Source organism: Acanthaster planci, linkage group LG03 (assembly GCF_054643075.1).
Source record: "Acanthaster planci isolate LZ-2023a linkage group LG03, COTS_SCS, whole genome shotgun sequence".
In the NCBI taxonomy this organism is placed as follows: Eukaryota; Metazoa; Echinodermata; class Asteroidea; order Valvatida; family Acanthasteridae; genus Acanthaster; species Acanthaster planci.
The window spans coordinates 6,221,952-6,234,818 of NC_141779.1; the positions used below are offsets into that span (position 1 = coordinate 6,221,952).

Below are 12,867 nucleotides of genomic sequence, written 5' to 3' on the forward strand. Positions count from 1 at the left end.
CATCCGGTTCGTAAATGTGACGTCACTTTTGTTTAAACGACGCGCACTGCAGATGCACTACGCATAAAGTTGCATTATTGATCTCCATTAGGCCTATAATGAGTTACATGCGTTAATCGCCGTTTACATGGAACCATGGACGAAAGTTAAGGTGCAACTTCAGCGACCCTATGGAAGCCTGCAAATCGTGGCGCGTCCGCCCTTTGTGACAAAGTCATTTACGAACCGGATACTTTTCAAAGTCACGCTTATACTCCAACCTCGGCCCATGGGTACGATCCTGCCGTGCCATATTGGTTCCCACCATCACGTATGTTTGGTCCCCATAGGGTGCATTCCACCAAATCGCTGTATTTCTAATTCTGCGTGCGAGCTCATTAATATTTTGTGACCCCGCAGGATTTATACAATAACACAGGCCATAATTAGGAGGCATCATAGAAATATTTCTATCAATCCCGAATTTAGGACTGATATTTCCCAGTTCAGGGTATTTCTTTCACAAAAAGGCCCAAATCGCGGACTTATTTTGGATAGAGGCGGGCGGCTACATTCAGAAACGAGCGCTTAGTTTTACTATTATTTTGGGGTATCTTCGTTCAAAAGGGAATAGAAAAAAAATCGTGGCTAACCCCCATGAAATTGAAACGAAAAGTGATCTTCTGGCATAGTCTTGATTTTCCAGTGAAACAAACAGAGGCCAGTCTCTTCATGAGAGTCAACAGGCGATGCTATTTCGGTCCGATTTTCCACTGTTTTCTATGGGCGCGTATATGGTGCAGTGCAACCTGTAGACTGTGCATGCATTTAGTTTGCGTTTCCACGCATGCGCAATAGTACGGACGTGTATTTAGGACATGGTTAAAAAACTACTATTTCGTACGTACGGATTACCAATCCGCACGTACGATTTACTATTTCGTACGTACGACATAGTTATCTGCGTGTTGCATTGCCAGAGTGAACGGCGTACCCACCACAACACATGACTGCATTCAAGTCATATGTTTCGATAGCCGCACAACACAATCACTCGTCCTGTCAACTGCAGTCGATGGCTTCAAATTTGGATAAATCCACGGAACACGCAGAAGTTGAGTGGGAGAGGTGTAGAAGATGCAACCATGGAGGAAGGAGGGGAACTTTGTCAAGGATGAAAGCCGAAAAGGTAAGACCCATTCTACCTGTAGTATGTTTGTACATGTATATGTACATGTATCACTACATTCAAAAAAGTGAAAATTCACTGTAGGCCCTTGTGTCCTTTCACCATGGTAGGCTCTACTCCAGTTAAATCTCAGTCCCTAGCTCCGATCATGGAGATTGAACTTACGGACTGGATGAATTATATTGAAACTTTTTTCACTCCATTTGTTTGACATTTCACGCGAGATTCCACCAGAAGGGGTTACTGTCAGCTCTTTTCAGTCGGAATTCAGGCTCCTTTTCCATATGACTCCATATAACGTCTTGTTCCGGAGCCTGTGCGCCTATTTAGCCTTCTAGAGTATTAGATTCGGTTTTTGTTGGTTATCGGAGAGGCAGTGCATGTACAGGCTGGATAATATATTCATTTTTGCTCAGGAAAGCTGATTTGAAGGCAGAATATCAAGAAAGACACAATAAAAGTCACCTGTAAAAGTTTCAGTGCCATAAAGGTGCCTACTTGTAGAGAAAACAGCAAAATGGTCTCAGTGTTTTCGTCCAAATTTTTAAATACATTCAGGATCACCTCAAAGATAAAGCACAATAGTGGTAATGTGAATAACCCTCCCCCTCATTATCACAGAGGGGTCAATGCCTTCTGGCTATGATCTACACTGTACCTATCCTTCTGTAAATCAGCTCCAGATGCTGGCATTGCAGTAGCAGATTCTTAGCATAAGAGGGCAGTATTGAAATTGTCTAAATTGAAATCTCCAAAAGTGGTCTGCAGGCAACTTGAACTTGTGGATATTCAAATTTTTGGGCACATTTTCATTGAATTCTGATCAATGGTGGTATATGAGACAAAATAATTTCACATGACGATTTCTGCTGTTACGTTCTTTTACATGAGTTGGGCTTTCAGATAACAATCACACATTTTTTGAGGGGCCTCAATACCAAAGTATAGGATCCACCCTCTTTAATGGTGAGGCAAACACAGTAGCTGTACTGTTGTATGGCCTCGACGTAGCACGAATGTTGGCCTCTGCGGTTCATTCTCAGTTTCTGAGAACGTTAAAGACCACAAGCGAAGTAGTGTAATCTATACAGCCAGGTTGGGCTGAGCACCGAGGAGCATTTTGTTATTACGCATAATTCTGAACCTGTTTTAAAAGGACGCAGTTGCACAATTCACACGGAGAAACATATTATAGAAGGGAATTCTTTATCAAGTGAAAGCTCCATTTTTTTTACAATGTCATTTTCCCGGTGCGTAAGCTGACTATAATAACCTCTTTTATTGTTGGCTTCCCATGTACAGATCGACTTCGATGTTGCACTTAATCTCGGCCCTGATAATAAAACCCCGGAGAGCTTTCTTCAACTTGGTGACCAGTCCCCACTTTTCGATTTTGCCGCAAGTCCAAACATGCTAAAAGAGCGCAAAGAAGTGTAGCTGTTACGAGAGTATCCGTGAGAAACTTCAACTCGCATCTGGAAAATTGTCAGACACTAAAGAAGAGGAAGAAAACGACACAAACAAGTCTCAAAAGCTGCGAGAGAATCAGAATGGTCGAGTTCGCCGGTCCGTTCTTGATAGGGGTTTCGTGTTCTCGCGCTTGAACGGCGGGAACACGACCCAAGAACACTGTTCTCGGAACAGGTTCACGCACCACCTCCTTGTCAGGATTTTACACGAACACACGGAAAAACTCGTGAGATTTGATTTTTGAACAGCCGCAGAAAGTACCGATATGGCTTTACAAAGCCGAAGACAATGGAAAGTTTTGCAAAATTAACATTAATAAATTTCCATGACAGAAATGAATTTTTAAAATGGAAAAGAAATTATCCCAGTTATCCAATATTAACTCCCGAAGAATGCTCAAGGACGCTGCCATCTTAATCTTGCATGTTGCTTGGCACAAATAACTACTAGCGCTAATAACCGGGTGTACATTCCCGGGGTATGAGCGACCGACCCACGAACAACAAATCGAGCTGTTCGTGAACAAACGAGAACAAGCCGCCCGAACTCAGCCAATGCGTCTAAGACAGAGCGCAAAATAGAGTTCGGATGGGTGCATAAGGGTACAGTCCACTAATTCAAGCCCCATTGGAAACAGTGTAAAATTAGCACTGTTCAGGGCCCAATAGCATGCATGCCAACATCCCTGAGATTTCTGAAACACAAATGAAATTCTTGTCTGGTCACTTATCTTTCAATTTCTTTTCAATTTTTTGTGGGTTAACCAATTACATTTTAAATTATTCCCGCAAAACAATATCCCCCCCAAAAGTGATTTTTCCGAAATCTGATTGCAGCCATTTTCAAGTGGCAAACCTCAACTTTACGGGGCACTTTGGACCATTTTTCAACCGTAGTTTTTAGCCATTCTGCTCTCATATGAAAGCTCAAAGACCCAGGGAGTTGATCCTGACAAGGATTTACGCAATCTCACCATTTTGGGGGCCAAACAATCTCCTTGTTCAAAAGATACTGCGGGGGGCACTTTTAATGCTAATGAGCAGGCCAGAAATTCTCACTTGAATTAGTGGACTGCACCCATAATTGAACAGGGGTGCGCAAAATAAATGGCGGGTGAACACGAAAAACGTGTGTTGCCAAAACTGCTAATGAGAAAGAATTGTTGAGAGAGGGACAGTTACTTTTCTTTCCGAATGGGGTTTCACGGAAAGGCATGAAAGCGTCGTCTTGTACCTTTGAGATTAGGGATTTTAGCCACTGTTCAATGACTGACGATGACAATGTCGGTTAAATGTATGAGGCTGTACGGATGTCGGGAATTCTGAGGTTTTTTGTCTATTCAGCTGGGCCAAACATAAACCGAGATGCAGCGCGTGGCTCCGAGGAGCAAACAGAATCACCAAGACATCGAACTTGCCACCTCCGAATTGGGGAACTCCTCCTGAGTAATTTACGGACAGCGTGACAGGGTCACGCTGTCCGTAAATTACTCACCAAGGAGGCAACACCCAACCCTTGCAAAGTAACACGGTCTGATGGTGATGAGCCTGCACCAGAGTAGGGACAACAGTTTGTTGCTATCGATGACGGTTATTTCAACCGTACGAAGTCACCATTGACAGTTTCGATGCCTCAGATGAGGACATCCTGTTCAGCCCTTGACCAAGTACTGGCAGCAATTTGTCAGATACGTTGCCACTACTTGAGGAACGCCAATCCAGCCCCCAACCAGTACCCCACATCCACGAGGCTTCACCAAATCGTCAACCCCGTTCACCCACACAACCTGCACCATCTGAGGGAGAATTGACAATAACTCTGAATCGCATAAAGGTGAAACAAGAAATGGTATCAAAATTCATGAATTCGCACATTTTGCACTTGCCAGTTCGATTTAGTTTTGTTGACGAAGCTGGCGTAGATCGCGATGGCGTTTCGCGTGAAGCGTATTCACGTTTCTGGAAGTTGTACCTTACATCAATGAGTGGTGAACGTGAGAGGATTCCGTAACTGTTTCCTGAGGATGGAGCACAAAATTGGGCTGCTGTCGGTCGTATTCTGGTGAAAGGATACACTGATCAAGGATTCTTCCCCACGCAACTTGCAAGCGCATTTTTAGTTGCATTAGTTCATGGGGAGGAAGCAGTGACGCCAGAAATATTATTGATGGACTCCTTTTTGGCTTTTATTCCAGAGTCAGAGAGGATCGAAGTTGAGAAGGCACTGGCAGGGGGGATATCAACGAGGGTGACGAGGAAGATTTGCAAAACCTTTTTTCCAGAGTTGACTGTCGCTCCATCCCGCCAAAAGATGAGCTGAAGTCATCGCTTTTGAATGCAGCCCATAAAGAGATGTGGATCACATAGCGTAAACTGCACGCGAGTTATTGCAGTTATATCTGCCCGACACATCTGCAACAATTAGCCTACCACGTTGCAAGCTAAGACACCTACAAACCGAAAGGTACTGAAACTGTTACAGTGTACGCCACTGACCAAAGAAGAGGCCTCCTCGCTAACCTATCTAAAGCAGCATATCAAGAGTCTCGATCCTTCGTATCTCAGAAAGTTCCTCCGTTACTTGACCGCAGCAGAAGTCATGAGCATGGACAAAATCACTGTCCAGTTCAACAAAGTGCGAAAAGGGTTAAGCAGAGCATTGCCCTTACGTGCAGGCCACTTCTCGAGTTACCGTATCATCAATTTACTGCTCACACAATGAACTAAGAGCATAGTTTGCAAACATTTTGGAAAGTGGTTATCTTCAGATAGATATTTTATAAAACGGATCCATCTTACAGGTCTACTGTTAAGAAACTGAAGATGAATACATTGCCCTTTTATGGCCAGAAGATCCTTTGTTTAAACCGGGATTATGGGAAATGTATCATTTTCATGATTGTTCTTTCAAGCCTTTTTGAGCTTTAGGAACCACAAAGTCCGATATGTTTCCTTTTTGTTTATTAAATTCCATAATGTTATCCTCATGGTGGATATTCGGCCTAATTAATGAAGGAACTTCCAACAATGGTCATGAACACCAACGACAATCACAATCGGTTACAATTCACGGCTGTATAATGTGAAGCCCTTTGGAGTATGTTTTACGTACAGCTTCTCCTCTTTCTGTATAAATTTATTGTTATTCTGGGATTCTGCTACCGTGGAGATTGCATTTACGACTGTAAATTATTTAGCAGGGCTACAAGTCATCGTTATTTTGTAGTGTCTTTGGAATGGTGTTTATCTGCAGATATTTTCACTGAACAGTAATTTTAGCACACCCAAGAAAAGGCAGGTTCATTAATAGACCGCATCTTTAAGACAACCTGTTAAGTTGCTTTTGTCCAGATCACAATACTAAGACATGGACAAATTAATAGCCTTGCTTTCTGAAAATCCACCCCCCTTACATTATCTTTCCTCGAGAAATAATAACAAAATAAATCATGAAAAATATCGGTCAAATTTCAAGCTCCTTTTTCTAAGTAGATATCAGACCAGTGTACCTATTTGTGTACAGTAACAGACCATTGAATCAAAAGTTTACATCAAGCTACAATTGTTTCAAAACTCTTGAGTATCTCATGTATCGGCCTGGAGTCCTATACATGTAGCTTGTAAGAAAGGTTCACGATCACATTTTATACCGCTTTGTTCTTTTCATAAAAATGTTTAGATATGTTTTTGCATACTTTAGTTAGAAGCATGCTCACACGTTTAATTTTATGGTACCATACTGCATGCTTTCTTGTACAGATTCACATTACTCTCCTTCGTTAGTAGGACCACTTACACTGTAATGTAGAATAGGTAAATTACGGCATTTATACTGACATTTGTTTAGAAGTTTTCTTGCGAATACTTATTTTCCTGGGAGGAACTTTGATTGCTAATTCTTTTATTTTGAGGTAGTTTTCAGAGCTAAAGATTTACAGCATTGTATTACAGAAATTGTAAACTAATTTTGGCTAAGTCAGTTCAAGGTCATGGTGGATTTTTCTTCTCAGACGAATATACAGGGCAGCAGCTTCGTATCCATTGCTGGGAACGTTCCATCCATTTTCCTCCATAAGAATGCATGTCACGTCAAAAATGTCACGGTCACATGGTATTGACTTTTTACTGGTGCTCTGCGTCCTGCTATTTTCGACTTCCTGCATGTTCACTTCAACAAGTTTGTCTTCTGCACCGTGGAGCTCCGGAAGAGTATATCTAAGAATTGGACGGCCCCCATTGCCGTTGGTCTTACGATCCAGTCTCATTCTGTGACTGTTCCATAATGTTAATACCCGGTCCGGGTCATCCTATAAATATTAATATAAAAAAGTCAATAGGAACAAATGGTTAGGATGTGTGCCACACAATCGAGGGCAATATTCATGAAAATTGGCATCAACGTGCACTCGTGAGTGCCATCTGCAAATCCGTTTTCGATTCCAATGTTAAACATGGTATTTGTGCATCTCTTCGTTTTACAGATTCTCAACGTTTGTACCCGTGCATTATTAGATTATTTTACACCCATCGGCCTGTACCGTATGCATTTTACCATAAAATACTTTGGGGGATTTTTTTCGTGCGTTACATTGAGATAATACTGCTGGACTCAAGATTATTGTATGCTTCACCTGTACTAATCTCGAAAGGCAAAGCTGCACCAAGTTCGTATCTGACATGTCACCACTGAGCAGTCCATCCTCTTTGAGTGTATGCAAGATATCCATCCAGTATAAGTGCAGTGTTTCCTGAAAAAGCTCCTCTGGGCCTCCATCTTTTGGTTGGTTGTGCTTTTTCCATAAAGAAAGCTTTTAGGGCCTGCTGTGTTGTCGTCGTTGTTTTCTTCTTGGAAACATTTGCACCTGCTCAACGTGGCCATTTTCAGAACCCATATCTGCTCGCAGAACATGTGGGCATCCCTGTCTCGCAGCAACTGCTTCAAGGTAGTAGCCTGGTATTACTTTTGGATTATTATTGGTGATGTAGGCCTTATAACCAAATCAAGTGCCTGGAACATCCATCAATGCATCCACTGATAGCAATGCCGAAAGGCTTCAACTTATCATAGCCATCTATGTGCCACGTTTGGTTGGGCCCAGCACTTACGTAGATCCTGCATCTCAGACGGTGTCTCCTTCTTGCAGCAACACCATCGGGGTCCAGCAGTTGTTGTAGCACACGAATGGTGTTCAGTGAAACTACGAACCCTTCGTCGATGCTGCTAGAGTCCATCCAGCGGTTGCCATAGCACTGAGCTGACGTCTGTAGTTGTGTTTCAACAAATGATGCGATCTGGAGAATATCCGAATACTTTTCTCCTGTTCAATCCGTATTTCCTTAAATAACGACGTAGATGTCTCTGACTGATAACCATTCCATGGTTAAGAGCAAGGCACGAGAGTATCTCCTTCTGACTGAAACCAAGCAGAAAAAACAAAGTAATGATCTCTTGACGATCCATGTCGAAACATTTGTTTTGGACATGAATTTCAGCACTTCACATTCAAATGAAAGCACCATCAATAACATCTGACAAGGTTTATTGCCTTACCATATACTAGAGCACAAGTATATAGAGGTGTATTGCTGTTTGTGTACTGCAACGTGCTTCGACATAGTAATCCGTACGTACGAAATACTAATCCGTACGTACGAAATAGTAATTTTTTTAACTACGTCCTAAATACACTTCCATACTGCTGACATCTTTTCAATAGGGGTCAGATTAGCGTGCAGCGGCATTGTGTGGCTCATCGCTGCGGAGGTGGAGCGCTTTTGTACGCTGTGGTAATCCACTCGCTCTCAATGCCCCAAACCGTGACATACTGTTTCAAAACGAGGCTGGATTATCTCCACTTTTGAGAGTGAAAAAATGTCGGTAATGTCCAGCAGCCTGGTCTTTTATTCCGAGTACGGTCTTTTGTTACAAGGCCCAATTCCCTTGTCCGAGTTCGGAGACCCCGGCCACGCATATAATGCATACGTGTCCGGTACCGGAATCCCCGGCAGGAAGTGGTTTTTAAGCAGATGGTGAGAAGATAGCAAAGGACCACAAGATGTACACTCTGGCTTATCGAAAAAGAAACAGAAGGACCACATATCTATACCAGGAAAGATATGGGACGGAGGGTACCCCCATTACCTGTCTAATCCCTATACACACTCTAGACTATTGTTACCTAACACATCCCCCCCCCCGAAGTCTGTAAAGAATTCCTGAGATTCCAATCAAACAATGACCAACACAAAGGCGGGGGGGAAGGTTCTCTCCGTCCCATATCTTGCTTCAAATGTACATATCAGTCGGTCCTATGGACTGTCAAACACACATGACACTATTACGAGTGGTTTTATAGATACAATACAAATCGTGTCGCAAGCGACTTTATTAACATGTACATGTATTATGCCCAAATTAATTGTAGAAATATAGGCAATACACAGATTCTATTTAGGAAATAATAAACCTCCGTGAAACCACTAGTAAAAAAGAGAACTAATTTCAAAATCAAATCAAAAGATAAGGTAAAAGAACAAGTCTGACGATAATTCGATGAAAGTTACAGATTTACATATATACACATCAGATCTAATTTGCTAAATTCTACAAAAGATGCAAACAAATGACATGACATCGTACCACACAGCCAGCTGGATTCTAGTAGAATTGTCTAGTAGCATTATGGACAAAATGGTCATTTGACCAGTGCGCAGAAATTGACGTGAATGGAATGACTTCTCACAACAATGACACTTCCTCTGAGGGATTATGCTCTGGGTGATAAAATTTTGAAAGTAAATTGGCCAACCATGGCGGGTACGGACATGGGACAACTGTCCATTTTCTCGGAGTTTGTATATTTTAAAACTTAACGTGGTATAAAAACTTCTCAATTACTAGGTTGGCCCAAGGTAGCATTTCGTCTGACAAAACCAAAAAGGATTTAATAGGCATGTGTAGTACTGAGCTAATATAAGACAACTTCACGAGACGATAAATAAAATATGCAATTCACGTGAGGATGTGGGCACACTACTCGAGCAACTCGACTTATCTACTCATAACTGAGCATACACTACAAGAGCACTTGAGTGTCTGGGAAAGGTTCATTTATTTTACAGAATTGAACCAGGACCCAACTATCTTCACAAAGTAAATCGCAATCTCCACATCCGAAATATGAGGGCATTCACTGATAAACATAATAATAATAATAAAAAAAAACAAACTAAGAAATGGTTTTCTAAGATTGTATGGTGACATGCTTGATTTTTTCCCACAACGCTGAATGCATATTGGAAGGTACCTCAATATGTATTTGCAATGATGGAAAAAGCTGTCACTAGTTTGAAACGAGGCAGCGGGGTACTATGAGTAACGTGAGTAATACACAATGAAGCATACTCTATATAAATTATGTAGTTTCATGATGAAATGCCCTTAACTTCTGAAAATGAAGGATCGGGTAATTCCTGTCACACGGCCACGCGTAAACAAAGTTATCCAATTAATTCCACATTACTATGCCGGGACGCAATACACAAGTGCTTATAATTTAATTTGAAGATGATGGATTGTCTTCGTGCTTGCGGTTTTACATGAGAGGGAAAAAAGTCTGTTTTGTGCAGAATTTTTAACACCTAATTCCAAAAAAATCAAGCATGCAGTTTAACAGCTTGTGCCTTTTTGGCATCAATAATAATCATTGGAACATACTAAAATGAGACACTCAATGCTAATACTTGTAAGATCACTCGCACCCATGACAGAGAGATCTCAGACTGTAAAAATGCAGGGGTCAAAACAAATTGGTACCTAATGATATACAACGGACTCATTGGAGTGTTGTGAAAGTCTAAACCAGTGGTACTGCTTTTGACAACCTTCTGGTGTTAAATATTTATATTTACAAAGCATCATGTCATTTTACATAGCTCCCCTGAAAAACAACCAAGATGCAAATGTTTTTCCACACTGCTACTGCAATTTACACAATTTTACTGCTAAAATGCAAACATGGCACCAAATATTCTTGTCCATGTGGCTGGCATTCAGAAATAAAACAAAAACCCTGTATGTACCCCTTTATCAACAGGTACATCCTGACAAAAGGCTAAGACTGGAAGTAACAGGATGCATGGCACGCAAAGCGGAGATGCGAGGGACAGCGATAAGACTACATGTATGGAAGGATCCCACATTGAACAATTACACACAGTAGAACAAAAGACATCAGACGCAACCCTTGCTCTGCAGGCTTCTGATGAACTTGAAAATATTGATCTATTTGATGAGAGTAGCAAAAGATAGGGTTGATATTTATAGTACCAACATTGCTCCTGAAATCATCAATTACATTAATGCATAAATGGCATTTGTAATCAACACTGTAATCAACATAATTTCACCCACTACTCAGTGCTTGATTTTTAAATGCAATGTTGGCCAAAGTGGAGTACCATTCAGTATATAAACAGATACAAAACATCTATAAAACATCTTCATGACAGTCAATGGCTTCATATCAAACAATAGTCTGCAGCACTGAAAAGGAAAACGAGTTGAGAGGTACTAGCACTTCATTCTCAAAGTCCATTTATTAGACTACATGTATATTGCCCCCTGCTCTCTATGAAGCCATTTACTCACATGAAAATTTTGAAATGATTTGGCTACTGGCAAAAGCAGGGGTAATAGCAATCCTCAATAACTATTCAACAAGTTGATGCATGGCCGGTTTCTGGCTATACATGTAGCATACTTGCCAACATGGAGAAGTCAGAACTCGGTATACTCATTTTACCTCACCCATGGTGAATGAAACAAGCAGCTATGCAAGAGAAATTATTTACATGTACATACATGTATATGTAACAACTGCAAATTTGACACAGCAAACAGTACCCTCTTTTTAAAAGCAACACTCTCTTTTGACAAAACTTTTTATTTCCCCTTTATGGAAATCAGAACGTTCCAATTTTTTTTAGGTCTAAAGCAAAATCGGAACAGCTCCGAATTTGGAACAGTTGGCAGGTATGCTATAGGTCCACTGTCTATTATAATTCCTAATGACAGTTTGAAGTATGACTTATTTCCAGTCAAAAGAATTGAGTGCATCTGAAGAGCAAACAGAAATCCACATCAATTGGAGTGAAAACTCATTAGAAAGTTTTAATGTGTTAAAATGCATCTCAGGCATTTACAAACTACTTTGCATTATTAAGCCTGGACCTGGTCAAACTTCTTACACTCCTAATCATCTTTGTGGTAGACTGGACCAACGTGCATCATGTATTTCTTGATGTATTCTTTAGCTTTGTGCTTGACATTAGAGTTGACTTCCAAGTCCTCAAAATTCTTGCAGTGTTTCAGCTCCTTGTCCATGATGCCATGCGTTAACTGCAAAAAAGAAGCCAAGAAACATTGATGAATTATTCGTACTTGCTTTTAAGAACTCAATAACTGATATATGCCCTAAGTGAGGGACAAGAGAGGCATGATTTTACATAGAAAATACATGTATGTCCCTTCAGGTAGGAACTCACTGCATGCACACACAAAATTGTGCACTTTAGGCACAGAGCGCAATAAGCAGGTACAGCCCATTTCTGCACTTAGAGTGAATAGTCTTTGCATGTGTACCAGGTATGTAAATGAGCTTGGTTGAGAACCTCCAACCCGCTTGTCTCTTCTTTGCTGAAAAAGGTGAACTTAACATAAGGCAGATAAGATTCAAATAAATGAACGATGAGAAAATCCCGGATGTTGACCTACAATGTAAATGTACATATAACTTTGCAAACATCTGGTAAAATATCAAACCATATTCGTAAGTGCATCCCCAAACTTCATGATGCCAGGTGGTGACAGACAAACTGCGGTCTTTTTCCCACAGTTTGTGCATGTGCTTAGAACAGAGGTGTCAATAGAGCATAAAAATAGCTGAGAACAGCTGAAATTGCAAGCATGAAGTGCCAAAGCACATGCGGTGTAGGGTAAGGGGCATGCCTAAGGAGCCCGAGAACATTTTGGAATGTAGATGCTCCATGGTGAATTTTACAGCCTCCAGGATCAACCATTGGTCATTTTTTCTTGCAATTTATGCATATTTTAAATTCATCTTTTTTCTTCATATTTTGCCTGGAACTTCCTCAAGACTAAAATGAACCAGTAATAGGTATACCAAAACTGTAAAGATCGAGGTTTGACGTGTGAATTGGTCCTTTCCC

At 41.0% G+C, this 12,867-nt stretch overlaps 1 protein-coding gene and 1 pseudogene across 3 annotated transcripts in view; both read right to left on the reverse strand.

Moving 5' to 3' along the window:
* Window positions 1-5,632: 5,632 nt before the first annotated feature.
* LOC147799581 (uncharacterized) lies at window positions 5,633-7,971 on the reverse strand (annotated as a pseudogene). The gene is made up of 2 exons (XR_015424642.1): window positions 7,269-7,971; window positions 5,633-6,944 (listed from the first exon to the last, which is right to left on the reverse strand). The product of XR_015424642.1 is annotated as an uncharacterized LOC147799581 (transcript).
* A 1,014-nt stretch (window positions 7,972-8,985) lies between these two features.
* Window positions 8,986-12,867, reverse strand: part of LOC110986919 (uncharacterized) — a 57,253-nt gene continuing 53,371 nt past the window's right edge. For both annotated transcript variants that reach the window (XM_022249245.2, XM_087134066.1), the window contains exon 21: window positions 8,986-12,037. In XM_022249245.2, the coding sequence (XP_022104937.2) occupies window positions 11,891-12,037 (147 nt within the window). In that variant the 3' untranslated portion in view covers window positions 8,986-11,890. The remainder of the gene's footprint in view (window positions 12,038-12,867) is intronic.